General features: G+C 44.0%; 1 protein-coding gene across 1 annotated transcript in view; it reads left to right on the top strand.

Moving 5' to 3' along the window:
• VMP1 (vacuole membrane protein 1) overlaps positions 1-27,187 on the top strand; it is a 71,085-nt gene that overhangs the window by 11,936 nt on the left and 31,962 nt on the right. The window contains exons 5-8 of the mRNA XM_054166208.1: positions 1,379-1,469; positions 3,527-3,637; positions 18,556-18,723; positions 23,693-23,824. Coding sequence (XP_054022183.1) covers positions 1,379-1,469; positions 3,527-3,637; positions 18,556-18,723; positions 23,693-23,824 — 502 coding nt within the window. The remainder of the gene's footprint in view (positions 1-1,378; positions 1,470-3,526; positions 3,638-18,555; positions 18,724-23,692; positions 23,825-27,187) is intronic.

The following is a 27,187-nucleotide window of genomic DNA, read 5'->3' on the forward strand; positions in this document are numbered from 1 at the left end:
TCATGAAATGATTTGTATGAAGAATACCAGGTTTACATAGGTCTTAATTCCCTTTTGCCCTACCCCACCTTTGAATCTAACTTCCAAACTTGCTTATTTTACTGTGTGCATTCTTTCATTGGGAATTGTTAAGAACTGTTTCATCAGGTGTTGCTTTAGCCATTTCTGACAGCCTCTAAGCATTTATTTAAACCCAGCAGAAATAACATTTGAGGTCTTATTTTAAAATAAACTATTATCTGGCTTCCTAGACATCAAATTCTGTTACAGACAGCAGTCACATTCCTCTGTCGTGCAGCACGTTGTCTGCAGCGCAGAAAATAACTCTTGACTATTAGAAGCTATTAAGTCGAGACCTCAGATTGACTCTTAATGATCTCCTGCATTCCACTGGAGTAAATTGTGTTTGAAATGATGACAATCACTTGAACATCCAGTTGTCATGCTAACATAAAGCAGCAGAAATCATTGAAAGAAAGTTAGAGTGCCTTTTTTTCTGCTTAATGTGCAGCATTTGTGACTGTATTCTTCTGTTGAACATCTCATGTTGCTGTCTTACTCTGTCTAAATAGGTTCATAGTTTGCTGTTTCATATCTCAATTTTTTAAAGGGATGCTAGCACTTGCTTTTTATAGCATTAGGTGACAGGCTAGTAGTGTTTCCCAGAAAATAACACATGGCCACACATGTCAAGCAGGAGGGAAGGTTGAAAAAGGTCGAAAGTAATTTGGTAGCAAATTCTATAGGCAAACACTTTCCTCCCCTTGCTGTAGTAGCCTCCTAACACCTCAGAATTAGCTAAAATGTTATTTATTAAACTGTTGTGAGAGGTATTAGTTTCAATGGATCAGGGAACCAAAATAGTGCAAAGATTTACTCCCCTTGCTGTCGCTGTGGTTCTCCCCACCAGCACAGTCTGACATTAGCACTTCAGTTTTCCAGCCGCAGCTTGTCCCTTGCCCCGGGCCACTGCAGTCCCTGCTTTGCACTTTGCTTAACCACGGGGGTTGTTGATGGCCCTGGGTTTGAGACTGCCTTGGCTGCAGAAGCTGAATATTTGTTTTCAGATTGTGTTTGTTTTCAGACAGTTACTTTGTTTTGCTTTGTTTTATGCAGAAAAAATGTGCGTGGCTGAACTTTGATCTCGCTTGACAGGGAAGCAGAGATTTTTCCATGAAGACTAAAGGCTCCCCAGATACTTTCTTGGGAGGTTTATGCTTTCTTGGGAGGTTTCTGCTTTTGTAATAGCTTAATAACTTCTCAGCTGCCATTGTTGCTGCTGACTACAACCACACAGAGCCAGTCTGCAGGGATAACTAAGTGACTTTGAAATGCATGCTACATTCTGAAAACCCCTAATTGCCATTTGTCTTTTAAGATTGTGGCACCGGCGAAGCATCGTGCTGTGTGTTTTACTGACGCTTGCCGTGCTCACAGCTACCTATTACATTGAAGGAGCACATCAACAGGTAGGAGCCTTTCAAGTTGCCTTCCTTAGTGACTAATGCTTCCTGTCCCTCTGCTGAAGTAGGTGTTCTGGGAATTAAATGGGGGCTTCATGAAATTGCGATGTACCTTTTGAACTCCTACTCGCTAAGGGCATTTGTTTCTCATCTCCTCTCTGCTGTATGTGGATGAGTTGTGTTTTAGAGATGGGGGGTGATCAGCTGCACTGTTTGATCTCTTCTGTTGCATCTGTAGGAGTTCCACCTCTCATCTGTTCCTGAATAAGCACACCTCTGATGCTGCAGCACTCCTTCACATCTGCTGTTAACAAGCTTTTAATAGCGGTGTGAGCTCTTGAGATAAAATGATTAAACTGAGTCGTGATAGAACTTTGTGGTTCCTAACAAATGTTTCTTCTGCTTCTATGGGAGGGTCTCCTGACCAGCTGGGATAGGCATATATCTAGACAAAATGGTGTCATGATTCAAATCTGGGTCTGTGATGCTTTCCATACCCCCACTGCTTTCAAATGGTTGTTTTGTACTTTGGTGTCCATGAATACTGATGCTTTTGCATCACTTACTGCTCTGCCTGAAATCAGCAGGTTCCCAGTTCTGGACAACTTTCTTCCATCCCCCTGGCTGCCTGAGGGACACACAGATATGGAACAGGAGTCCTGGCTTCTTAGGATGGCTCTTTATTGCTTTGGCTCACCACATTCTTGAACACTCAATCCCATTCTTGCAGCCTAAGCACTTACACGCAGAGCCAGTTGGTGGATGGTAAACTGGTCACTTGTTGCTGATGCACAAGTACCTGTTCCGTTAAAAACTGCCCCTGTCAGCATGAGGGCCAGAGCATGGTGCACTCAACCGTTGCCACTAGATGGCCCTTGCAAACTGGTGTTGGGGCACATGGCTCTGAGCCGCTGGCTGGGCCTCTATTGTGCCAAGGTTTGGCAGGGCAGTGCTGCCCAAGGTGTTCTTCAGCCTGCTGGGAACAAACCTGTGCCTGTAGGACAGGCGAGGGGAGTGTGACCTGCAGGGTCCAGCCACTGCTTCAGGCTCTCCATGTGGGGGGTCAGCAGGTATCTGTTCCTCTCCTTTCCTCCAGACCGCCATCCCTAAAGTCCATGTCCTACTGGCCCCTAAACCAATCTCTGTGTACCATCAACATATATTTAAAAGTCACTTTTTCTTCAAAGCATACTCAAAAGAGCAGATTTTATTTGTGATTCTCACCTGCTGTTTTCAGGCTGAAGTCTAGTTAAGAGTGGTAAACTTCTTGGTACTGTTGGTCCATGGATGGTATGAAATGGCACCTCTTTGTGGTAGCCTCAAGTTGATGGCCTGCCTTCTCCTGTGGCAATGAGAGGGAGATACTGCTTCCTGTTTCTCCAGTGTACCTAACTGGATGTTTTATGTCCAGAGTTTGCTGTGACTTTCCCATATCCCCTCACACAACCAACAGTTCAATCTTTTCTTACAAGTAACAAACCTGGTTACTGTCTGCTTCGAGATTAAACAAACTAACTGATAGTGCAGCTAATTCTATTCCTCTATTGCATCTCTTCACACAAGTCCCCAAGCTGTCTGCTTACTTCTTAGGCTCTAGTAGACACTGTATGGGGCTTGCTGCCTCACTGCTTACACCTAGTATGAAATCTGGATTTCAGCCCCCTGCTACTGAACCTACATTTTTTCACCTGTCTCCCTGGAAACTTGCTGATTCTGAGGCATGTGGGCTTTTCTTTAGGAGGTGCACTATTTTCTGTGCTGTAATGGTAGTAAATTGCCAACAGAAGTACCTAGGATGCTATTGTAGTTGGATGCCCCCTCCCTGGAGGTATTCAAGGCCAGGTTGGATGGGGCCTTGAGCATCCTGGACTAGTGGAAGGTGTCCCTGCCCATGGCAGGGGTGTTGGAACTAAATGATCTTTAAGGTCCCTTCCAACCCAAACCATTCTATGAATCTATGAGTAACTACCTGCATTAGTTTATAGCTTTAACTTTATCCCCTAGGAGATGTCAGCATTTTATTTTACTTTCTTTTTTTCTTTTTTGTGGCTTTTCTTTTTCAGTATGTGCAGTATATGGAGAAAAAGTTCTTCTGGTGTGCCTACTGGGTAGGATTAGGCATTCTGTCCTCTGTTGGACTTGGAACGGGTCTCCACACCTTTCTGCTCTATTTGGTAAGGATATTTCCATATTGTCTTCTTTCTGAATCAAGTATTTCAATTGTTGCATATTTTAAAATAGGTGAATAAAAATATTCTGTAAGGCATTTGGAGAAGAGAAGGCTGAGAGGGGATCTTATCAGCATCTGTAATATGAGGGATGGATGTCAAGATGAAGGTGCCAGGCTCTTTTCAGTGGTGCCCAGTGGCACAAAGGAACACAAGGAGAAACATCTTTACTGTGAGGGTGCTGGAGCCCTGGAGCAGGCTGCCCAGAAAGTTTTAGAGTCTCCTCCTCTGGAGACTTTCAAAACCCAACCTGGATGTGTTGCTGTGTGGCCTGCCCTGGGTGATCCTGCTTTGGCAGGGGGGTTGGACTCAATGATCTCTGGAGGTCTCTTCCAACCCCAAATGTTCTGTGATTCTGTAACCATAAAGTACTTCTGAAGGAGAAGAAATACCTAGTCACTGGGCTCAGTGACTGCTCTTCATAGTCTGTCTTTGGTTTGTAGTTTGTGTGCTCTATGTTTATTGAACTGTAGACATCAGCCTGCTGTTAATCCTCACTTTGAAAAAGTGAGTCAACATCTGCAAGCTCTATCCTCTAATTTCCTAGTTAAAATGAAACATTTTCTAATGTGCACAGCTCAAATGTTTCCATTTAACATTTTTCAGCATGCTCTTTTATTATTTTTTAGTAGTAGCTTTAAATGCTCTCTTTTAGCTGAAACCACTGCAAGAGGCAGCAGTTTTGAAGCTCAGTCTATTAATTTTGCTTTGAAAATAATAGCAAGAAAAATGTTTGTCTACAAACATAAAGTAGTATCTGTTCTGCAAATTTCTATGCTGTTGTTTATCTCAACAGCTAGGAAAGTTAGAGAAATGTTTGGGTGTGTTTTGCCTTTGGCCATTGGATTAGTTCCTTGTTTATGAAACCACTGTCCTGGATTTAAGAAAAGGATTCGTGGCCACAAAATAATTAAAACCAGTTTATGCAACAAATGTCATCTTGTATTTGGAACAATTACAGATGTTTACTTTCAGAGCTGCTTTAATCATTACCAATAACACAGAAAACACTACAAGAAACAAGAAACTCGTGCTTTTCCACACAGCAGGGCAGTGCCTGTAAGATGGAATGGCATCTCTAGGGGCTGCCTTTGCAGTAGTCTTAGACTTGCTCTTGGTGTAGCTTCTCTCCTGCAGAGGCAGAAAGTACAGGAGAAAGGAAACTATTGCTAAACAGAAATGAGTTTATGCATGCAAGGCCTTCTAGAGGAAAATATTGGTGTCAGTCTAAGTGATGGGAAATGGAATTTCAGTGAGGCTGATGAACGCGGTGTCTGAACATTCGTATGTTACGCTGCATAGTCCTCAGGCAGCAGTGAACTGACATGTGGATCTTCTGACTTGCAGAGATGATGCTGTTAGTGGCTTGAGGGCAATAAGATGCATAGGATGGACAGAGAATCAGTCAAAATCCATCAGTCCCAAACTGAGGTGCTCTGCCTTGCTGGAGGAGCAAACCAGCACTGAGTGACTTTTGAGGTGGGATCAAACTGACAAACTGCTCACTTGGGGTTCTCTGCCCAGCCTATGGTGGGAGTGAAAATGGAGCAGGATGGGAGCAGGACAGAGAGGGGAAGGGAAAAGAAAGCAATTCCAGTTTTGCTGCAGCAATTGGTGAAGAAATCAGTTGATCATGTAAATCACTAAGCAGGAAGCAGTTTAAATCAGATGCTAACCTTGTTCTGCCTTTTTTTTTCCTTCTTCTTAGCTATCAACCAGTGAGAGTGAGCTTAAGATTTCCTCTAACCATGTATTTAGACACTCCCTTTGAAGCAGTTTGGAGAGTTTATCATGCAGTGCCTATTACTGGGTTGCTAACGTGTAAAAAAAACAAGAAACATGATCCACCATTTCTAAACTATATTTGAAAGTGGGCAGTGTTTCTTTGCTGTACCTTGATCTGACCCTGGGCAGCAAGAGTGCTGTCATTCATTTTATACCTTGGGCCCACTCCAAGTTGATTTTGTCCCATGAAGTCTTTATAAGACAGCACCACTCCTTTTTCTCTCTTAGGCTTGATGAATTGACCCTTCTTTTACTCTGTGTGCAGCGACAGGACAAGGGAGGATGGTTTGCAGCTGAGGGAGAGTAGGGTTAGACTGGATCTTAGGAAGAAGTTCTTCGATATGAGGGTGGTGAGACTCTGGAATCGGTGGTCCAGGGAAGTTGTGGCTGCTGCCTCCCTAGGGAGGTTCAAGACCAGGCTGGATGAGGCCTCGAGCATCTCGCATGGACTGTAAATTTAGGACCACTGCACTCTGAAGGTTTGTCTGAGCACGGAATGGGGCAGGGTTTGGTGGCCTGTATCTGGATTTGTAGCCACTGGGTGGCGCTGGGAGTGTAAAAACAGAAGTTCATTGCCCTGTCGGTGTTGCCATCTTAACTACCTGAGCCGCTAATAGCGTGGTCACTGCAGCTCCAGCAGCAGCGCCTGTGTGTGACATGCTGGCAGTGTAGCGTTGCAGGCCTTAGCATCACCTCAGTGTGCGGCTACACCTTGTGTGAAAGGGAAAGCAGATTTGCAGCAGCTGTAGGCACAACTTTTAAGGGTAAATTCTTTCAGAGCAGTATTCTGGATTTAACCCATCTGAAAACAATGAAATGAGGAGCTCCAGCTTTCAAAAGGAGGAGTTTCAAACTAATTTGCTATATTAGCTGTGCAGCAGTCGCCACTAGAAGTAGAAATACAATAGACTAAGTGGGGAACTAGCTATACTAACTTTTTACATTACTGTAGATCTGCTTTTCATGTTCCATGTACTTTAATTACATTTCTTCATTATGGTCAAACTTCTCCTTCCAAAGAAATGAGAAGTTGCAAAGCAGCAAATCCTCTTCTGCCTTAGTGCCTGGATTTGCTGGCAATAGAGAATAGACTGGGTAAGTGTTTTAAAATTGCTTTTAATTAATTGCTCATTTTAAGTGTGTATGTACAGTGAGATTGTTGGGAATGCAATTACATGCCTAGAGAACAATGCACCCAGGCCCACCCATGTGCTGCTGAGCTCTTGTTGAGGCTCGCAGCATTGTCTCTGCCACGAAGTGCCCACGGGTAGGAATTGCTGGCATGTAGGCACCTGTTCAGGCCCTGAGCCTCAGCTTCTTCAGCTGTGACACAGGTGCATCTGTTTGAAACAGAGCCCTCCCTACACTGCATACAACTGTTCCCGTGTCACACTGTCTGTAACCACGGCCTGGGAGCTGGGCAGGTCGCATCCCCAGTTACACAATAGCTGCAGCGTACGAAAGACTCTGGGAGTTATCACAGAGTTAGAGAATACACTCATTAAGGTCGAAAAAGACCTCTGAGACCATAAAGTCTGACTGTCAGCCCAACACCATCATGCTCACTAAACCATGTCCCAAAGTGCCATGTCCATGTGTTTTTTGAACACCTCCAGGGATGGTGACTCCACCACCTTCCTGGACAGCCTGTTCCAATGCTCCTGACCATTCTTGTAGTGAAGAAATTCTTCCTAATGTCCAACCTAATAACCCTCCCCTGGCACAACGTGAGGCCGCAGAATCAGTTCAGTTGGGAAAAGACCTTTAAGATCATTGAATCCAACTGTTGACCTAAGGCCATCATGGCCATTAAACCGTGTCCCAAAGTTTCATTCCCCTGGCCTGATTAGCTGTTTTTCCAGGGTTGCAAACTGTCATTTGACTGGATTCTTCAGAGCATCAGCTGCTTTTTTGGACCAGCATAAATTCAAGTGCCAGGAGGCACAGGGCTAGCTGGGACGAGATTACTTGGAAACAGCTTGCTGAAAATACATTTTACAGTCTGAAGCATTCTCAGTGGGGGGGATGCTGCTGCCTCTGGGTAATATCAGTTCACATCTGATTTGGATTTTGTTGGTCACCAGAACATTCTTGCTGCATACATCTCGGTGTAGGAGGGAGAGGTCAATTTTGTTGGTTTGATAATAGGCTTTTTTTTATTGCTCTTACTGCAACTCAGGAACTTTCCATACATTACAAAGTGGTCTGAACATTGCTGTATTGGGCCCTCATGTAATGCTGATGCCTCACTTGCAGCCAGCACCCAATGTAAAATCTGCTTTTTGGGAAACAATTCTCATGCTGCAAACTGGCACTGAGCTCGGGGCTGGCATGGAGCGGATCTTCAGCGCAGAAAGAGGGAAGCAGGCCGCTCTTCCAAGAATCCTTTTTATTCTGACACTTTCCAAACAAGTCTGCTGGCTTATTTTCCCAAAGTCCATTAAAGGTTTTTCACAATTCGTTAAAAACAACAATTTAAAAATAGTAATCATGACGTGGTTCTGTAGGAAATAAAACTCTTCTGATTGATGACTCTCAATGCTGCTTTTAGCAGCTGCTGCTTTTTTTCCCCCCCTTAGTCCTCAGATGTTTTCTGTCCTGTTGATGGTATATTAAAATATAAATGGCATGAATCACCTAACTACCCGAAGAGGATGGCTGAGGGTAACTGTCAGGAATCTCTTGCCTTTGTACATCTTGGAGAGGTCTGTTTGCTTCCAGGGAGTGAAATGAATGAGCTGTGGGCGAGCAGCAGGCTGGGGCAGAGCTGGGGACACTAGGTGGAGTGCTGGGTTGGGACCGCACCACCGTTGCCGTCTTCACCCAACACGCCGCCTCCTGAATTGGTTTGGGTTCGGCTCTGGCAAATGGATTGCAAAAGATGCGGCCGAGGCAAACAGAACCAGCACAGAAATCCGTGCCCATCAAAAAGGGGGGATGGTGAAGGTCCCTTCTCTGTATGGGCTGCTAGAATCTGTAATGGTGAGGGATGAATGGAAGCAAATTCCTCACAGGTCAAAAGTGCAGAGGGAGCTTTGGCTGTTTGCATTTGTTTTGTGTTTTTGTTTCTTCAATGTGGATCTCTGCTGGCTTGCTGATAGAGCCAAGTGGAGCAACTGCTGAAAGGGTTTGCACTGGTGGCCGGGGTTGTGGAGCAGCACAAACAGGAAACGTGAGGTACAATAGGAATGTTCTGTGTGCGGGGGTCACACCAGAGCTCCAGTGTTTTCAGAACTGTAGTATGTGGGATTGTCACTTCATTCTTCCTGGGCTGTTCTGCAGCAGAGTGGAAAGAGTGCACAGCAGTAATTTCAGGCCATGGAAAAAAAAAAAAAAAGAACAGAAAAATGCCTTTGAAGAGAATTGAATAGCAAAGACAGTGTCCTTATTGACAGTGCTGGCTTTAGAGAGCCACTTGGAGTTTATCTGGACTTGAGGGTTCAATGTCTCGCTTTTGTTCTGAATTGGTTCCAGGGTTTAGCTTCGGTGAGGGGTCACATTCTGGCCTCCCAAAAGTGTGGTAGTTTTTCAGCTGAAATTTGTGTTTTGACCATATCTGAACTGGTTTAGGGTAGAAACTGAAGATTTAAAAGCATGTTTTGGCCCTATCTTGAACTGGTTTAGGGCCAAAACATGATTGTAAATCTTCAGTTTCTACCCTATCTGAACTGGTTTAGGGCAGAATCTGCAGATTGACAATCCAGACACCATGTGCAATAATGAGCTCATTAACTTTTTAAAGAAAAAAAATGTTGTTAGTGTTAATAATTAAAAAAAAAACCAAACCACAGATTAAAAACCTTTTTTTCCTGCCAGGACTACTGAAAACTTTTTATAATCAAACTTAATTCCTCTTAGTTATCTGCTTCCAGGAGCTGAGCTTGTAAGGAGGCTCATGATAAAATTACTGAACTGATTCTAAAAAGAAAAGCTCCCAGAATAGGCCTTAGTCTACTTCTGTGAAGTAGAATAATTTGCAAATCCACAGAATTTATTCTCTTCCCCCCCCCTTTTTATGGGGTTTTCTTTGTTTGACTCCATTTATTTACTTGTGACTTTATCAGAAGAGCATTTTTGTCATGATTTTCAACTTTAGGAGCAGTTTTGCTCTTTCCATGGGGAGCATTCAGATCTAGTGTGAGAAACCCAGAAGACTGTGCTCTGTGTGTAAAGGGGAAAAATGAGAAACAAAAGGCGAGCAGCCTCACCCAGGTAGGAGGGCAGAGCTGTGCTCCCCTTCCCGGTGCTGAATTCTTTTTGTTAACTGAGGTGTTCATTTGCAGTCCATACTGTTCTGCAGTTCACATGTCAACTTGCAAGCCTAAACCAAATTGAGATAAAAAGTGATTCTGTCTATCTGTGCACAGATTACTGCTATTGGCTTCAGGTAGTTGAAAGAAAAATACATTGGGGGGGGTATGTGTGTGCAGAACAGAGAAATTAGTTCTAAACTAAGTTGAAATGGAGCTTGTTTGTGTGAGGGTTGTTTGTGACTCTGATTCTCTCATTCCTTTCCTTCATGCCTTTAAACCTACTTCCTCTGGCTGTCCTTAGCTTTCTACAATGGACTGAAACATCCTGGAATACTTGAATCAACATATAAATTAAAACAAACAAAACAAAACCCCACTTTTGCTACTCGTGGCTTAATGGGAACTCTTGCTCACAGCTCACAGAGGCTCTGTTCTGCTTGAATCTGCAGCACTGATATTAAAAATACACTGATGAACTCAGGAGGTCCAGGAATTAAACTGGACGCTGCTGCCAGATGAGTTGTGTAACCTGGGTGTTTCTTCAACCTTCTGGTGGCTTGCTTGCATTCAAAAAATCTGAGATTAAAACTGGTGTTTTCAAGGAGAAAAAGTTGTTTTGGAGTCTTAGAGGCACTCAGTGCACCCACTGTTGTTGTGCGTGTCAGACGCTAATAGATACCTGCAGAGGATAAAACCAGCACCTCTGGCTGAGATGATGCCATGGTAGAACAATTTCTTCAAGTGCTGCAGCTCAGCCTGGGAGGTTGTGAACTGAGCCTCCAGCCCCCAGTCTGGCGTGTTGATGTGAGCTGAAACCGATGGTGGTTTAAGTTCTGCTGGGGGCAAGCCTGGCAACTGCCAAGCAGCTGCTGTCAGTCCTGCTGTCCTGCTCCAAGGGTGGTAACCCTCGGTGTAGGGGCTGGTGGAACATCTGGAAGCAATAACCTCCCATATTGCCCCACCATGAATTGCTGGACCTCATGAGTCAGAGCTCAAAATGGTGTGACTGTGAGTGCCATATATGGCTTCCAGTGCTCCTGGAAGTGGTGCATGTCAGAGGCTGACTGGGTTGTCTGAAGCTGGAACCGTGGTAATGAATAGCTCATGCGAAGCGCGGACGTGTGTGTGGGATTAGCTACCTTGCTTTGCCTTCAGAAATCCACAAAATATCCAAGTCACATTAATAATTAAGCTATGTTGAGCGTCTTGGCCAGTCATAGTGTTTGAACTTGCAGCAAGCTGAGGAGTTAGTAAGGTGACTGGTACAACTCCTTCCTCTTGAAGGGTGATGGACTTTACCTTTCAGATGCTGACGCCTTCTTTTCCTTATCTGCTCACCGAGTTCCTCGTTACTGGCTCTGTGTCCCATAACTGCTGGGAGGTCACATTGTGCTTTCTCCTCATTTGCTCCCTTGGAGTTTCTGTTCTTGGTTGGTTTTTTTTGTATGCACAGCCTGAACTTTGTACTTTTCATGCCACTGCTTCCTTGAACAGGCTGCAGATAATGATAACAGTACACGGCGGTCTCTAATTGGGGACGTTAAAGGCAGTCCTCACTACTGGTGTCAATGTGAATGGATGCTGTGATTTATTCTTCAGAAATTATAAGTGGGTGGCTAGGGAAGGGGAAGGAGAGAATGCTTGGCAGGTTATTTTTGTCTTCTGTCAGCACCAGAGTATAAACTTGGATTCTTCCAGTTGGGCCTTTCCCTGGCATGAGTCTATTTGCCGCTGTAGAAAGCAGTGTGGGCATGACCTCACAAAATGTCTGCTTTTGGTGTTCCTCCCCAAAGAGCAACTGGCCCTCTTGTGCATGCAGTGGTCCCACGTGCCTGCTCCCTCCGTGGTTCTTGTTCAGTCATTTTCAGAGCTTGTGGCTCATGGTTTGGAATTTCCATCAGCTCTGCTCTGTGGGGCAAGGCTTGACTGAAGTGGGAATAGAAACTTGCTAACAGACATGTGATTGTCAAGTTAATACAGCGCCTGAAATGCTGTGGTGATTTGCTCAAACTAGCCCTGACCACTTGATGGATGTTTGTGTCACTTGAGGATGCTCTAGGTATGAGATCCCTCATTCTGCCCCCTTGTAGAGCCAGCCCTGCATACCAGACACCATATAAAATCACGAGACATTTTAATCTCCTAACACAGACAGGCTGACTAGATTGAGATATTTACAAGTCACCTTCAGATCAAGCTTCTTCCCTTTTTAATCACAGAGCATTTTTCTCTGTGGCTAGTTGTCCACTGCTCTTGAAGATAAAAATGATGCTGTAAACGTGGTGTTACTTTCTTGAGAGGTGTAATGACTTCATAGATAAGTATGGGATGAGTTGCAGCCTGGGGCAGTGCTTGCAGGATGTTTCCCATGGGAAGCAAGCTTTTGTTTTTCCCATTTATCTTAATCAAATATATTATGACATGTTTCCCCCCTGTGGAAGGGCTGAGGCTTGAACCCAGTGTGAAAAGCGGTGTATCCATGGAGGAAAACAGATCTTGAGTGCATTAAGTTCAGCAGTGAGTGGAGCGTGGCATTTTTCTTGCTGGCAAACATCTCACTTTCCTGTGTGAAATGCTTCTAAATTAAAGCCAGCCTAAAATTGTACCTTCCCCTTAAAGTAAAAGGTTAAAATTAGCTGTGGTTGTTCTTGTGCTCGTCTCACTTTGGTGGGGTGACTGTTCTGTGAGGGGGGGGGGGATGTGAGAAACCAACACTTGATAGGGAGTTTGTGTGGAGCTTTCATGGCATTCACAGACTGGGTGCACAGAGTGATTAATAATGTGAAGAGATGATTCATTTTTAATTGGATATTCAGGCACTTTTCCTGATGGTAAAGATTTTTCTGTGGTAAGAATTATACATATCAGCATCTTGTTAAGGATTTCTACTTCTTGATTTTTATGGTTTTTTTTCCCCCATGTGGCTGCCATCTCTTTCTGCTTGCACTGATGCATTTCCCAGCATAATTTGTAGATAAAAGATTGTACTTTCTAGACATTTCATAACACAGCATTTAAAGCAACTTCTTTCTAAGGATCAGCAGTGTCTGACTTGGGTGCATTCAATCACTGAACTAAAACTTCCCTGAAGGCCTCTGAGTTCAAGAGTTTGAGGTTACCTTCTAGGAGACACTAGGGTTGTGTAGATAGGGATTTCCAAACTCCCCTAAATTACTAGTGCTAACAAAAAAAAAGAAAAGGGGAAAAAAAAAAAAGTATAGATTTATGTTGAGTTGGTCTTGATGACCAGATCTTGTCTTGCTGGATTTGTAAATTGTAGAGATATTTCTAACAAATCACATTCCAACCTAACCACAGGCTCCTTCTGGTCGTCAGCAGTGGCAAGCAAATGCTTGTCACCCGAGTCAGCAGAATGTTTCTCAATTTTTTTTTCTCTGTTAGCCCTTGTTAGTGCCTCCTGCAATTTAAAAGAAAGAAAGAAGGGGGAGGAGGAGTGGGGGGGGAAGAACAAAACCATTGGAACAAGGGTGAGGGAAAGGCAGTTGGTGTTCAGGATCTTACATGCCGTGAATTTCAGCGACTCTTTCCTGGTTTGGCAAGCAGGGTGTCTACTAAGTCTCATGGGTTGAGTATTTGTTGTCTGGTATGACAAGATTTGAAGCAGTTTTGCAAATGCCCTCCTCGAAGGTAGAGCTGTAGTTAGTCAGAGGAGGTATCTCAGAGGGTTTCCTGACGTGTTGAAATACACTGAGCTGTTGCAGAGAGGCAGAACACTCTTGAGCATTCACTGGGGCCCCACGCAGAGGAGCAGAGGGTGGAGGAGGTATTATTTGTGAAGAGGATTAAAAAACTGTATGAGAATGTATCCTTTTGGCACAGGGAGGAGTATAGAGGAAACATCTGAGTGGATATGGACTGGGACTTTCCAAGGGTGCCACCTAAAGCCCATTTGATGTGGGTTCCCTCTTCCACTGAGAGTTAACCCCTCACTGTTGCTAAACACCAAGCAAAATGGCACCTCTCTTATGAAACACCCAGCCACCCTCCCACTCTTCCTACCCCCCACCCTCCCTGCAACCATGGTCCTGTTTAGCCAACCATTGTTTTGAGGTGCTTGGTAACCAGGGCTTTGTGAAAGTCTAATGCTCTGTGTAAGCTTTCAGAGCTGAGCTAGAACAAAAGCAGATGTCGGAGATGTTGCACGAAGCCTGCCAAGCTGCAAGCCGTTGTCCATTTGACTCGCAGGACAGCTGGGCTCTGCTGCCCGAGGAGGACACAGGATTGTTCTGCTTTCCTTTGGCTCCCTCTGAGCTCCAGTGCTCCACACTTCATCACTCTAAATGAACCATTTATGCTTTATTTCTTATTCCAGTTAAAATGTGGCTTCTGCGGGTTCCATAACTCCAACTCTTTTTTTCCATTATAGAATTGTTAACATTGCAGTGGAAGAATTGTGTTCAACTGGTGTAGACTTCAGGTGGCTTGTGGCAGTTTACAGCTGCTTTGTGAAATGCCTTTTTTTCCATTGGTTACTTGTAAAATTTTTCCTTTTGCAAGCATTTATTGAGACTGGGAGAGCTTTTGGAACAGGAGGCAATGTTTTGAGACTGTTAAGCCACGTCACAGAGTGCCAGGTTGGAAGGGACCCCAAGGATCATCTGGTCCAACCTTCCTAGGTGATAGTGTAGGTGAAATGAGATGGCCCAGTGCCCTGGCAAGCTGAGTCCTAAAACTGTCCAGTGTAGGGGAATCCTCTGCTTCCCTTGGGAGATGATTCCAACATCTGATTGTTCCCATAGGGAAATATTTTCTTCTGGATTCCAGTCAGAATCTCCCCAGCAGTAACTTGTCCCCATCACCTCTTGTCTTTCCCATGGGACTGCTTGTAAAAAGGGAGTCTCCATCTTCCTGGTAGCCACCTTTTCTGTGCTGGTCCATGCTAATAAGGTCTCCCCTAAGCCTTCTCAAAGCTGAACAAACCCAGCTCTCTCAGCCTCGTCTCATGTTGCAGCTCTTGCACTCCTCTGATCATTCTCATGACCCTTCTCTGGACACTTTCCAGCCTGTCCCCATCTTTTTTATACAGCAGGGCTTTGAAGGATGGCAGCTCTGTGGAGAGAAGCTGCTTGTGGCAAGAAGCTGATGCAGCAGCCTGCATTAGTTAGGCATTGTGTCTTTGCTTTTGTGCTGTATGCAGCTGGAGAAGAAATGCTGGTAACTGAGACCTTGCAAGGGTGTTGGGGGAGCCTTGCTGTAGTAGCAATTCAATTTGTCTCTTGCTGTTATAAAATTGAAAGTAAGTCTCCCATTGCAGCTGGCTATAGTTACACTGTAGTAGTGTGGTGTCTTCCCAAGTTTGTGGAACTGAAAACCACACTTCTTGATTCACACACCGGATCTCACTACCTCAGCAACCTCCTTACCCTTACTCTCAAGGGAATGTAGGCAATGGTCATTTACAACTCAAGTACGTGGGGATTTCCTCCATGCAAATTTGCTGTTCAAGAGAACTTTCTGCAGGTGAAAACCATTTGTTTAAGGAAGGTGGCTTGAGACCCTTGTTGACCTAAGGTAGTTGTCAGGAGTGAGACCTCACCTGGAGTACCGTGTCCAGTTCTGGGGCTTCCAACACAAGAGAGACATGGACTCACTGGATTGGGTCCAGAGGAGAGAGACAAAGATGATCAGAGGGCTGGAGCATCTCTCCTACAAAGACAGGCTGGAAGAATTTGGGCTCTTCAGCCTAGAAAGGAAAAGGCTGCCAGGAGTCCTTAGAGCACTATATCTGAAGGGGGCCTACAGGAAGACTGGGGAGGGACTGTTTGGAAGGGCTTGTAGTGACAGGATGAGGGGCAGTGGTTTGAAACTGGAGATGGGGAGGTTTAGGTTGGACATGAAGAGGAAGTTTTGCACAATGAGAGGGGTTAAAATACGGACTAGGCTGCCCAGGGATGTGTTTGAGGCCCTGTCCACAGAGACATTCAAGATCAGGCTTGGTGTGGCCCTGGGCAGCCTGACCTAGTTGAAGGTGTCTCTGCTGAGTGCAGGCACGTTGGACAAATGACCTTTGAGTGTCCCTTCCAACCCAGTGCTATCTGTAAATTCCCTAAGTTTCAGGATATGGTGGAAAAAGAGGTTCCAGGTTTGACATAAACATAATTTACAATTTTAGGCAAGTTTTGGTTCCCTCTGCATCTGTCCTCAATGAGTAAAATAGCAATAGGTTATTTGTTTAGGTAGGAAGCTGCTGGGGACAGAGATGATCTTGCTACAAGTACCAGATAGGAGTTCATTACCATCGGAGCCCATAGCAGTGTCACTAAGTCGCATTATTAGTCATTGGTTCATTCAGCCATTCTTTGTTCTCTCTTCCCTGACATAATCACTCTCGTGCATCAATTGCTGGATCCTCTCTTCTCCAGTTTTACTTCAATGAACTTCTTTTGTTGTTGTTGTTTTGGTGAGCCTGTGCCTCCTTTCTCATCCCAGCGGGCTGCATCTCTGTATTTGTACGATCCGGAGCATGCCAAACAACTTTGAATTAGTCCCCTGTAAAGTAACAAGGAATAAATAAAAGGATTTGCTTGGTATCAGAGCAGCTTGTCTTTTACCAATTGCATGCCAGGAGATAGTTTTATTTCAAGTCGTTTACATATGGCAACAGTGGGCCCAGCTGGCACAGAAAAATATAACTGATGTTTGTGTTCAACATTCCTGTTTCACTGCCACTAAAAACCTGACAGTATCGATGTGATTGCCCAAGCCCAGTGCCCCGGTCTCTTCAGCGGGACCTGATATGTTGATGTGAGTGAACCCAACTCAAATCTTCCCAGCTGGTCTAGAAAAAGCTTCACCTTTTGTGTGAGACCTGCTGTGGAATTTCACCTTTTGATGTGCAAATGATGCCTTCGGGCTCCTCTGAATGTACCTCTGGCTCCTGCATTTCAAAGCGAGCTGTGGAAGCCTTGTGCCGGGGAATGGCAGCGCTGAGGTCTGTCCCATTTTCCCCTCGTTATCCTGTAATAAATTCAGCTTTGATTGGGGGGGGAAGGCGGCTATCAAGCTCCCTTATTGGTCCAGTAAAACATGACTCATTTAAAGGAGAAGACGTGGAAGAAAGTTGTGGATGCTCTGTTTCCCGATATGACCTCAAACCCCATCCAATAATTCATAGCAGGAGCTGTGTCGTTTGTTCTGAGCGTAAAGCAAACCTCACAACTTACTTAATGCTGCGACTTTGTGGAAAGACTTCAGTTTAACTCCGTGCTTCTCCCTCTCCCCCTTCCTTCTTCCCCAATGTTTCTCTGACCTTTTGCTAAAGGATTTTTTTTTTAGCTACAACTTGTAGCGTTCAGACCATGGACTATTTGAACTGCTTCTCATTTCTTTTGTGTTAAAGTAATGGCAATTCTCTCAGGTTCTCCAAGTGTGTAGCACTGCAGCTCTTGAACAGATATTTTTTTATTTTTAATTATTTATTTTTTTTGGGTGCTGCTTTTAGTTGGAGATCTGTCTGAAAAAAGAAATCCTTCCATGTGAGATGGAGACTAGAAGCAATTCGATTATTTGGCGCTTTTTTTGTTGTTTTTTAGTAGTGTTTCAGTTTTGAATTCTATTCCAAACCATTTGTGGCGAACAGCAGTAAGGTCACTTCCTTCTATGCACAGAAAAACTGACACAAATGAAGCAGCTGGGGTTTGGAGAAAGATCTAAGAGTTAAGAAGGTTTGCTGTAAGATGACATAAAGTCCCAGCCATTAAAAAAAAAATTAATGTAGAATGTTAATGCCTCCATCCTCTAAAAGCAACCATAGGGAAAGCACCTGCTCTAATAAAGCTGTAGGCCAGAAATACATTTTAGTTTTGAACTTTTTTCTCTCCTCTTCCCACCCCCCCTTTCTCCCTCTCCTCTTCCCCCCCACCTTTCTCCCTCTCCTCTTCCCCCCCCCCCTTTCTCCCTTTCCTCTTCCCCCCCCCCTTTCTCCCTTTCCTCTTCCCCCCCCCCTTTCTCCCTCTCCTCTTCCCCCCCTCCTTTCTCCCTCTCCTCTTCCCCCCCCTCCTTTCTCCCTCTCCTCTTCCCCCCTCTCCTTTCTCCCTCTCCTCTTCCCCCCCCTCCTTTCTCCCTCTCCTCTTCCCCCCCCCTCCTTTCTCCCTCTCCTCTTCCCCCCCCTCCTTTCTCCCTCTCCTCTTCCCCCCCCTCCTTTCTCCCTCTCCTCTGCCCCCCTCCTGTCTCCCTCTCCTCGTCCCCCCTCCTTTCTCCCTCTGCTCTTCCCCCCTCCTTTCTCCCTCTCCTCTTCCCCCCTCCTTTCTCCCTCTCCTCTTCCCCCCCCTTCTCCCTCTCCTCTTCCCCCCCCCCTTCTCCCTCTCCTCTTCCCCCCCCCTTTCTCCCTCTCCTCTTCCCCCCCACCTCCTTTCTCCTTCTCCTCTTCCCCCCCACCTCCTTTCTCCCTCTCCTCTTCCCCCCCACCTCCTTTCTCCCTCTCCTCTTCCCCCCCACCTCCTTTCTCCCTCTCCTCTTCCCCCCCACCTCCTTTCTCCCTCTCCTCTTCCCCCCCACCTCCTTTCTCCCTCTCCTCTTCCCCCCCCACCTCCTTTCTCCCTCTCCTCTTCCCCCCCACCTCCTTTCTCCCTCTCCTCTGTTACTTATTTAGAGCATTATTAGCTCAATATTGCACTTCAGATGATCTAAACCCCCTCAAACCCCAGCATTAGATATGTAACATCATTAATGGCCAAAGCAAGATGCACTTCATTTCAGCCCAGCTCCTTGCACCAGGGATAAATGTGGGGGGGTTAATGTAATCTTCTATTATAACTAACAAAAAATGCATTTGAAATTAATTGTGGTGATGTTTGTTTTTTTCAGGGTCCACACATAGCATCAGTTACTCTTGCTGCTTATGAATGTAACTCAGTTAATTTTCCCGAGCCTCCTTATCCGGATCAAATTATCTGCCCTGATGAGGAGACAGCTGAAGGCTCTATCTCTTTGTGGGCTATCATCTCAAAAGTCAGGCTGGAGGCCTGCATGTGGGTAAGGTTTGGTTTATACAACTTAAGCAGTTTTCATTTGTGCACTTAATTTCTGTGCCCAGCAATACAGAAATGCTCCTGAATCAGCAAAGTAATGATGGCTTCCACTGCCAACAGCAACGTGTGTATTTGTTTAGAGCAAATAGGTGCCTTCCTGAGCAGCCTCCTTGCCCTAGAAAATCTTAATGTCCTTTAAAGAGAAATAATAGGCTATTAATGGGCTATCTTTTTACCAGCTGCAGTGTTGATTCCTTTTCTAAATGCCAGCAGAAAACACTCAAGTACTCCAAAGCTGTTTCAGGAAGGGTACCAGCATCCCAGATGATCTTGCAGCTGTCAGGTCTTACCCTGCATGGCAGTTAAGGAAGAAATAATTGCAAAGATTTTGAGCCTGTAATGAGTGAAGTTGCAATTACTCATATGAGGACTCGGACCCTCATAGCATAGCTGAGATGTTTTTCTGGGTTGCCTCAATCAATTGGATTAAATAAGGGAGTGCTAAGCTGCACATTTTAATGCATTTTGTTTCTGTTGCTCTGCCTTTTTCCAGCATGGCAAACTTTTCCCTTCAAACAGGAAAAGCAGGTTAGCTTTTAATTGAATCAGGGTCTTAGGAAACGTTGTCATTGGAACTTCCTTTCCATTTTCCTTCTTTTTTCCCCCCCCTTCTGCAGCTTTTTATAGAAGTTTGATTTTTTTTGAAGGATCTTGGTCAGCTCAGATGTTTTTCTCATTATGTGTAGATTATTTGGCCTTGCAGTTTACACAGATGCATCTACTGTGAACTGCATGCCAAGTTATTAACTTTATTTTAACTTCTGGCTTGTAATGATTTAATTATTAAATTCCTGGATACCCAATTCAAATGGAGAGAGAGGAAATTCTGAAAATACAGAGTGTCTGATGTCTGCCCTTGTATTCCTTCTGATGATTTGGAAAGTTGTTTTGAGATAAGTTTAGTCACTAGGGCTTTTAAAATTATCAGCAGCTGGGTTACTCACAGAAAGCTCAGTTAGTTTGTACACATTGAAGACTGAAGCAGCGTTTAAAGACTTAAAGTGAGGTGCAGCAGTATCAGAGCCAGAAAAGTAACAGACAAAGAGGACACACAGCCCTCTCAGGAAACAAAGTACATCTTAAATTTCCCTCTTTCTAATTAGAGGGCAGAACTGCCTGAGTGCTTGATAAATAACTAAAACTGCAAGTACTTACAAGGCCATAAATTTAAGATTTCTTTTTATTTTCTTCCTTTCCCCCTGTGCTTATGTTTGTTTAATGCAGACTAGAGTAATAAAAATGGCATTTACAATTAGGTTTCTAGGGTTGCAAAATAGAAATGGAGCTCAGAGTAAACATCCATTGCTTAATCTTCAGCATGTAAAATGACTGAGCTAGGATGAGAATGAAATGGTTTAGAAATGAGTTAATAGAGCTGCGAGCGTTGAAAGCTTGGATCCTTCTGAGAAGCTGTGAGGGAGAACAATTGGTACCTTCAGTCTCTCATTTGAGATGCATTTTGTGGTTCATGCAAGGGAAAGGAGAAAGGAACAGGACTGAGCTAGAACATTTGTCTCCCTCTTTTACCCTGCTCCTTTCTTTTTGCCTTCACATTTTCTGTCATGTACCTTTTCACTGAACCCTGGCTCCACTTGATTTTCCCTTGGGAGCATCCTCTGTCTACCACTGGTGTCTAGTGTAATGTTATGCTTTCTTGGAATGTTTCATGAGTACATAAACATTGCTTGCTAATTTCCTGTAAGCCAAATCAAGTTGGCAATTGCTGCTGCTTCTTGCAGTGTGTTTCTTTTGTCCTAATTCCAGTTCACTTTTTATGGAAGCTGTTGAAGAAACTTATTTGTGATTCTGTCACTGGTAAACCAAGTGTCCACTTAACAGGCAAGTAACAGTGACTTCTAGAAAGTGAATGGGCTGATTTTTGCAAATCAAAATCTTAGTTAGAAAATGAAAAATGCAAAGATTTCCTTTGGTTTTCTACTTTTAAACCAAAATTCCTTATCTGGGTTTGAGCAAATGAACTCACAACCTGTTTTTTTTTCCTTCATTGGAAGCAGCAACTTCTAATTAGGTTTAAAAGCTGAAGTTGTGGTAAATAGTGGATAAATGCAAAAGAAAAGGAAACATTGGATATACACAGATTAGATAGTGTTGGATGATAGGTTTGGCTTGATGATCTCTGAGGTCTCTTCCTACCTATTCTATTCTATTCTATTCTATTCTATTCTATTCTATTCTATTCTATTCTATTCTATTCTATTCTATTCTATTCTATTCTATTCTATTCTATTCTATTCTATTCTATTCTATTCTATTCTGCTCCTAATGCAGCACGTGGAGCCCTGTGTGGAACAGGTATAACACCACCATCAGCCTGTTTCCTTTAGACTTGTAAAGTCAAATTATGTTGAAAGGCTCCAAAGTGACATCATTTTGATGATTTGGAGGCAGACAGGAGGGTGGTGCAATGTAAGTTTTCATGTGAAATGAAAGCAGGTCAGTCCCAGTGGGGACTTTGCAGACCTCTGACTCTAAAGCTACCCAGACTAAGGATCCTGGGAGGTTTGAATGTGGGGATTTATCTGCACAAGGGATTTGATTCAGATCACAAAAGCCAACTTTAACCAGGTACAGGTTTTTCCAGAGATTAAAATCACTGCTGGTCCCCTGGATGTCAGTGATAGCCATTTGTGTTGATAGTGTTAGGAGTATTAAATATCACTGTATCTAAGAAGTTATTAAGTGAAATGAAAATGATGGTTTGTTTTTTTTTTTCTTCTTCATTAACCAATCACTATAAAAGTTGGCTCCCCCAGTCCTGGCCTGCAGAAGGACTCTCAGAAACAATCTGCTAGGTGTATGCCAGTTTTCACAGCCTTCTGTCCCACAGGGACCAGGAATTCAATAGTGTCCTTCATTTTTAATGTGTTCCAGCTTTTTTTCTGTTTTTCCTTCTTTTTTTGGGGGGGAGAGGGAAGCTTGGGGTTTTTGCTTTTTTACAAGAAATAAGGGGAAAGAATAAAAATGTTTAATTGCTCAGGATTAGGAGAACAGGCAGCCTGTATCCTGACCAGGATGAAATCTGTTTAAAAGACTCTTTCTAGTGGAGCAATTTGCCCATTTTCCTTTTCTTCAATGTATTTGTCTAAAGGAATTTTGATTAGCACTTGCCTTTCCAATTTGCTGTTAGTCCAAGGAATTTCCACGTAAAACTGGCACAGAAATGGTGAAAATGGGTGGCTAATATTCCCCTAAAAGCTTAAATACTTACTGCTTTGGACTCTTTCATTGCTGTGCTGCTTTTTTCAAATGCACTTAAGCAACCTATCTCCAGCAGACATGAAATCATATGATTACTTTTTTTGTGTGTGTGTGTGGTTGTTGTTGTTGCACTTCTGAAATGTTTTGTAATAATGAGCATGTGACTTATCCAATTTAAAGAAAGTTCACGTCCAGTACATGCATCCAAACCTCTTCCTCCCTTAACAAAGTGAAGCCAAGGCAAATTGGCAGAGCTAGGAGAGGCAATGTGACTTTTTGTTGTTGCATCACCCTGAGAACATAACCTCAAGTTAATTTTTCTGAACGCTGTTGCTACTGTTTTCAGGCTTATCTTCCCTCCTGCCAGAAACAGGCAGATTAATGAAGTTCAGCTTGTTGCACTCCTTGAAATTTTTCTTCTGTGGAAAACAAAGGCATAAACATATGAGGCTGTGCACTTACTATGCTTCAACCCAGACATTTAGCAGTATGGGTAAGAGCAGAGGTATTTAAAACCACAACCTGTTGATTTGGAATATCCACGGCAGCTGGAATTCTCCCTTGCTTGCAGCTGCATATAGAGCAGGAACAAAGGAAACTGAAAAGCTTTCACACTGCTTCAAAGGCATAGAAGAGCGTTTGTTGCTCAGTGCTGACCCTAGGAGAGAAAAGCCATCTGCATGTCCCTGAGCCTTAGGACTTTTCCAGTGTGGTGCCCAACTATTGTGCTGTTACCTGTCCTATATTTAAACCATTCTGACTTTAGTCCAAGTTCCTGTTTCATTAGCCTCTGTTTATCCATATGTTCAATCTTAGCTGGCTCTTTTCTTTTTTGCCCTTGGTTAAGCTGAAGTTGCATTTACCCACAAGTCTGAAATGAGTCATTTGATGTCCTGAGAAAACAAATATAATTTTCCTGTGGCGAGAAAGCAACCGTGCTTTCATCTTGGCTTCTCTTGGCTTTCTTTATTCCATCCAAAGGAGAGAGAAAACTCAAGATCAAGCTTTGCTTAACCTCATTTTCCTTGCTCATAGCTGCAGTAACACTTGAGCCTGTTTTCTAATAAACACTTGCCCAGAGTCTCATGACTGAACAAGTAAACTACATGACGGCACCGGGGAGGAGTTCCCAGATTATTCTGAAGGCTGCTCAGGAGCACGGGCTGTCACATGCTGGCAAATGTGTCTGGCATCATGTGGTGGGGTGAGATGGCAGCAGTGTGCTGAGTCAGGGATCGTGTGGGTTAGCAGGGCCCCCGGCCTGGCCAGCTCTCCGGCTGCAGCCCGGCAACAAGCTCCAGCCTCCCCACCGCAGCAGGGCAGCTGGCCACTGGCTGCGGAGCTCTGCCAGAGCTGGGCAGTGTGCCACTCGGCAGGGCCCCAGGGATGCACAGATCACATCGTTTTGACCTTGCAGATCGCAGCTTGGGAGCCACTGACTTGCAGCATGATAGTCTGTGCTGTGAGAGGAGCTGCAGTTTGCTAAAGGAGGGAAAGGGGGAAAGTGGAGTTTCAGAGGAGCAGCCTTATGTTTGAAATCAGGAGAGATTTGACCTGCCGGATAGGAGCAAACGTCTCGAAGCAGCTGGTCTCATCGGTTCTAATCATTTGAAATGGCCACAGAGACTCTGCATAGCACATGTTTCCTATTGAAGAATAAACAGACAAATAAATCAGAATTATTCTTTTCCCAGGGTGCTGGCACAGCCATTGGAGAGCTGCCTCCATACTTTATGGCGAGGGCGGCTCGACTCTCTGGTGCTGAACCTGATGATGAGGAATACCAGGAATTTGAGGAGATGCTGGAACATGCACAGACTGCACAAGTAAGAACAGTGCAAAACAACAGAATTAATAAAACACAGAACAACTAGATGGAGTAAATAACCATTGCAATGAAATGGGAATGGGCCAAGAATCAGTTGGTGTGAGTTCACAAGGGACTTCCCAGGGGTGGAAGAAGATCCTCTGCTGGGGAGAGATACCTCTGGTGATGGGAGGACAAGAATGCAGCTTGTTGAAGCACATGAAGTAGTGGAGCCAAAGTGAAATATTGCATTTATTTAGACTTCTAAGAACAGCACAATAAAGGCAGGGAGTAAGTAGGCTAACAAATCAGTGACAGGAGGTGCTGCTCCATAATCATTGTTATAGCTGCATTTGAAGCCTTCCTGGATTTGAAGTCAGCTCATCCCCTTCAGATGACATTTGCATGCCTTGCCACTGACACCCTCAGGGGCTAGTGCATGACCCATTCATCAGCCTGAGGAAACATATTTTTCCTGATGTGAAAATGCAACCAAACTGCTCTGAATCCCTTTTTGTTGCTCTTATCATGTATCCTCTTGACAGATTAAATGCTGCTTTTGTTACAGCACAGTTTGCAACCAGTGCTGTGTGTGTCAGATATTATCGTAGACAGTTTTTCAGTCAGGTCAGGAGTTTGCATCCTGTTCACATATTTATTGATGGTCTTGGAAGAAATTAAACATTTTTCTCTTCAAACTCCTCAGCACTGAATTTCTTTTTGATAATTTTCCTTCTTACCCTGTGTTGTCTGCCACTAAGTTGAAGTGGGTCATAAGACTGCTATTAAAAACCCAGCAGATGCTATTTACCATGCACTGCTGTCTTCAGACCGTGCTGCCAGGGTGTTTTCTTGATATAAATATATACTTTGACTTTTTTTTCCTCCTCTTTGAAAGATGGATGAAGCTTTTCCATGAAAGTAAGTGGTTTGTCTGGAAATACTGAGTGCAATCTAGTAATTCTAACAGTAAACCCTGTGTTTTCTGAGAGCCTCCCTCTACTAGAAAGTTCCAAGGTTGTTTTTTTTCTGCTGTTATAAATAGTAAATTCTTCTATTTCTTTAAAGATGCAGTGAGGGGAGGGGGGGGGGGAAAGAAAGGCAACCAACCCACCTAGTTTCTTTACTCTGTCATCAGCCTTTGCTCTGCAAACTAATCCTTAATTGTGTAAAAAAATCAAGTAGTGGTTAAAAGGGGGAAAAAAAAAAAGAAAACCAAGTACAAGCAGTTTGAATACATGACTGGAGAGCTGAAATGTTATCTGTGTTTACTCTCCCAGCAAATTATATGCGTGTACAGTTGTGGGAGCAGCCAGGGTTGGTTTCCAGAAGGCACAGCAAGATTCTTGGGAAGAAAATTTTTGCTAGAGAGCATTTTGTCAGGGCAGGCCAAGATGCAGGCAGCGCTGTATGGACTGCCCCTAGCAATCAAATGGCATTGTGTAATTAATTAAGCAAAACGATGGTGTTACTTAGCAGGACTGTTGATTTTATTTTCTTGGCAGTTGAGTGGGGGTTGAAGTTTTATGTTGTTTTGTGGATGGATGGCCAGGAAAAGGAGGGGAAAAAAAAAAAACAAAAGGAGGGGAGGGGAAAAAAAAAATTTAAAAAAGAAAGGAAAAAAAGTTCTTTTGAAACTCCACTTGTGGTTTGGTTTCTATAAAACTCTTTTAACATGAGGCTTTGACAATCTGATTAAATTGTATTGCTCTCATAAAACTGACAGCTCCCTTTTTTCCATTTGCTAACGCGATTTCCTTTTGGCTTTTGGCTTCGGTGGTGTTTTCGCTCGATGGCTGTGGGAGACGGGCCTGCCTTTTCCTATGACCCTGAGTAAATCCCCATCTTCAGCAGGGCTTATCACTGCTGCTTCTGAAGTTGCTATTCATGAGCAGTCACGATGTCTATTTTTAAACTGCTCAATTACAATTTCTATTACCTACATCGGCTTCTCCCACTCTCTCCCGAGCGGAGGCTTTGCTGCTTAGGAAAACACAGGGGATGCGACAAGTGTCTCATGCCACAGAGTCCACTGCAGACCTTTGACGTCAAATGACAGGAGCCCTCTTTCAGCAGAAAGGTCTCTCTTCATCCTGCTTTTTTGAGAGGCATGAAAAGGGTGTGTTAAGAGTGTAAAGAATAGCTTCTCCCCCCCTCTACTTCTGCTGCGCTGCTCTGTGCCTACAAGGCAAAGCCAAATGGCTTGACGTTTTTGCCTGCGTGTGTGTTGTTCAGAAGGCTTCTTGCTGCTATTTCTCACAAACAATGGTCATTTGGAGAAACAGATGAGGATCTTCTATGGTGAGAATAGACCATGAATAAAATATCCAGCCTGAAGGATCAGTTCAGGGGGAATGTGCTTGCTGGCTTGGCACTTCAAAAAACAACAATAAAAAAAGCAACCTAAAAGGACTAAGCAGTGTAAAGAGTTACACAGAGTGGAGTGGTGTTTGCTGTAAAGAGTCTACTGATGGATTTTCTGTCTCCTTGAGCTAGGTTGGGAGAAAACTCATTAGCCAGCAGACTGTGTGTAAGTCTGCCTTGTACTTTCCATTAGCATGCTTCAGAAAAAGCCCCTCGTGTTTAAGCAGCACTCAGCTTCTCCTTTCTGTGTGTTCTCCCTGCGTGTGCACCAGGGAGTTGGTCCCAGTTACATAAAGGGAACGTCAGAGCTGCTCTTGCCTGGTGGCTGCTCTTGTTAACATTGAGTGACTTTGCCCTGGAGTAGGAGTGTGGTTTACAAGCAGGGCTCTTTTCTCAGAGCTCCACACAATGCAGAGCTCAGCATGCTATAGGAACAGAGCAGCTCCATCTGATTTGTTAATATTTAAAGCAGGATTTAAGAATTGGGAGTGTTTGAAACAGTATCTCAGTTGCTGTTAACTCTCTTCCAGTTGAATTCCATAGCAAGGGAGTTTTCTATCAGAGCTCCCTTTTTAGCCACAGGGAGTATCTCTCAGTGTAGTCCTTCAAACCAACCTCTCAATTAGGGAAAGTGAATCTACTACTTACTGCTGGGGCAGCACATTGGTAATAACACAGTGCAAGCATAGATTTGTACAGTTTCATGTCTGCACACACGTGTGCAGGGACTCTTCCACCAGCTCCATGTCTGCTGGCAGCTGAGTACTCTCAGCCTTTCTCTGTCATGCTGAAACTCAAAGCTGACAGGGGTTTCTGGTGAAAATGAAGCTTTTAATGGCAGCCTCCCTCAAGGTACTTGGTGATGATGTGTGCTGCGTGGGCCCTTGCTGTATCCTGGTACTCCTTACTAAGAGGAGAAAAAGTACTAATATCTCTGCTGTATATCTAATCCTTAATGACTCTAAGTGTTTGGCTTCATTAAGTGGCATATTTTTAAGAACTAATGATTTACCCATCA

This window comes from Dryobates pubescens, chromosome 13 (assembly GCF_014839835.1).
Source record: "Dryobates pubescens isolate bDryPub1 chromosome 13, bDryPub1.pri, whole genome shotgun sequence".
NCBI lineage: Eukaryota > Metazoa > Chordata > Aves > Piciformes > Picidae > Dryobates > Dryobates pubescens.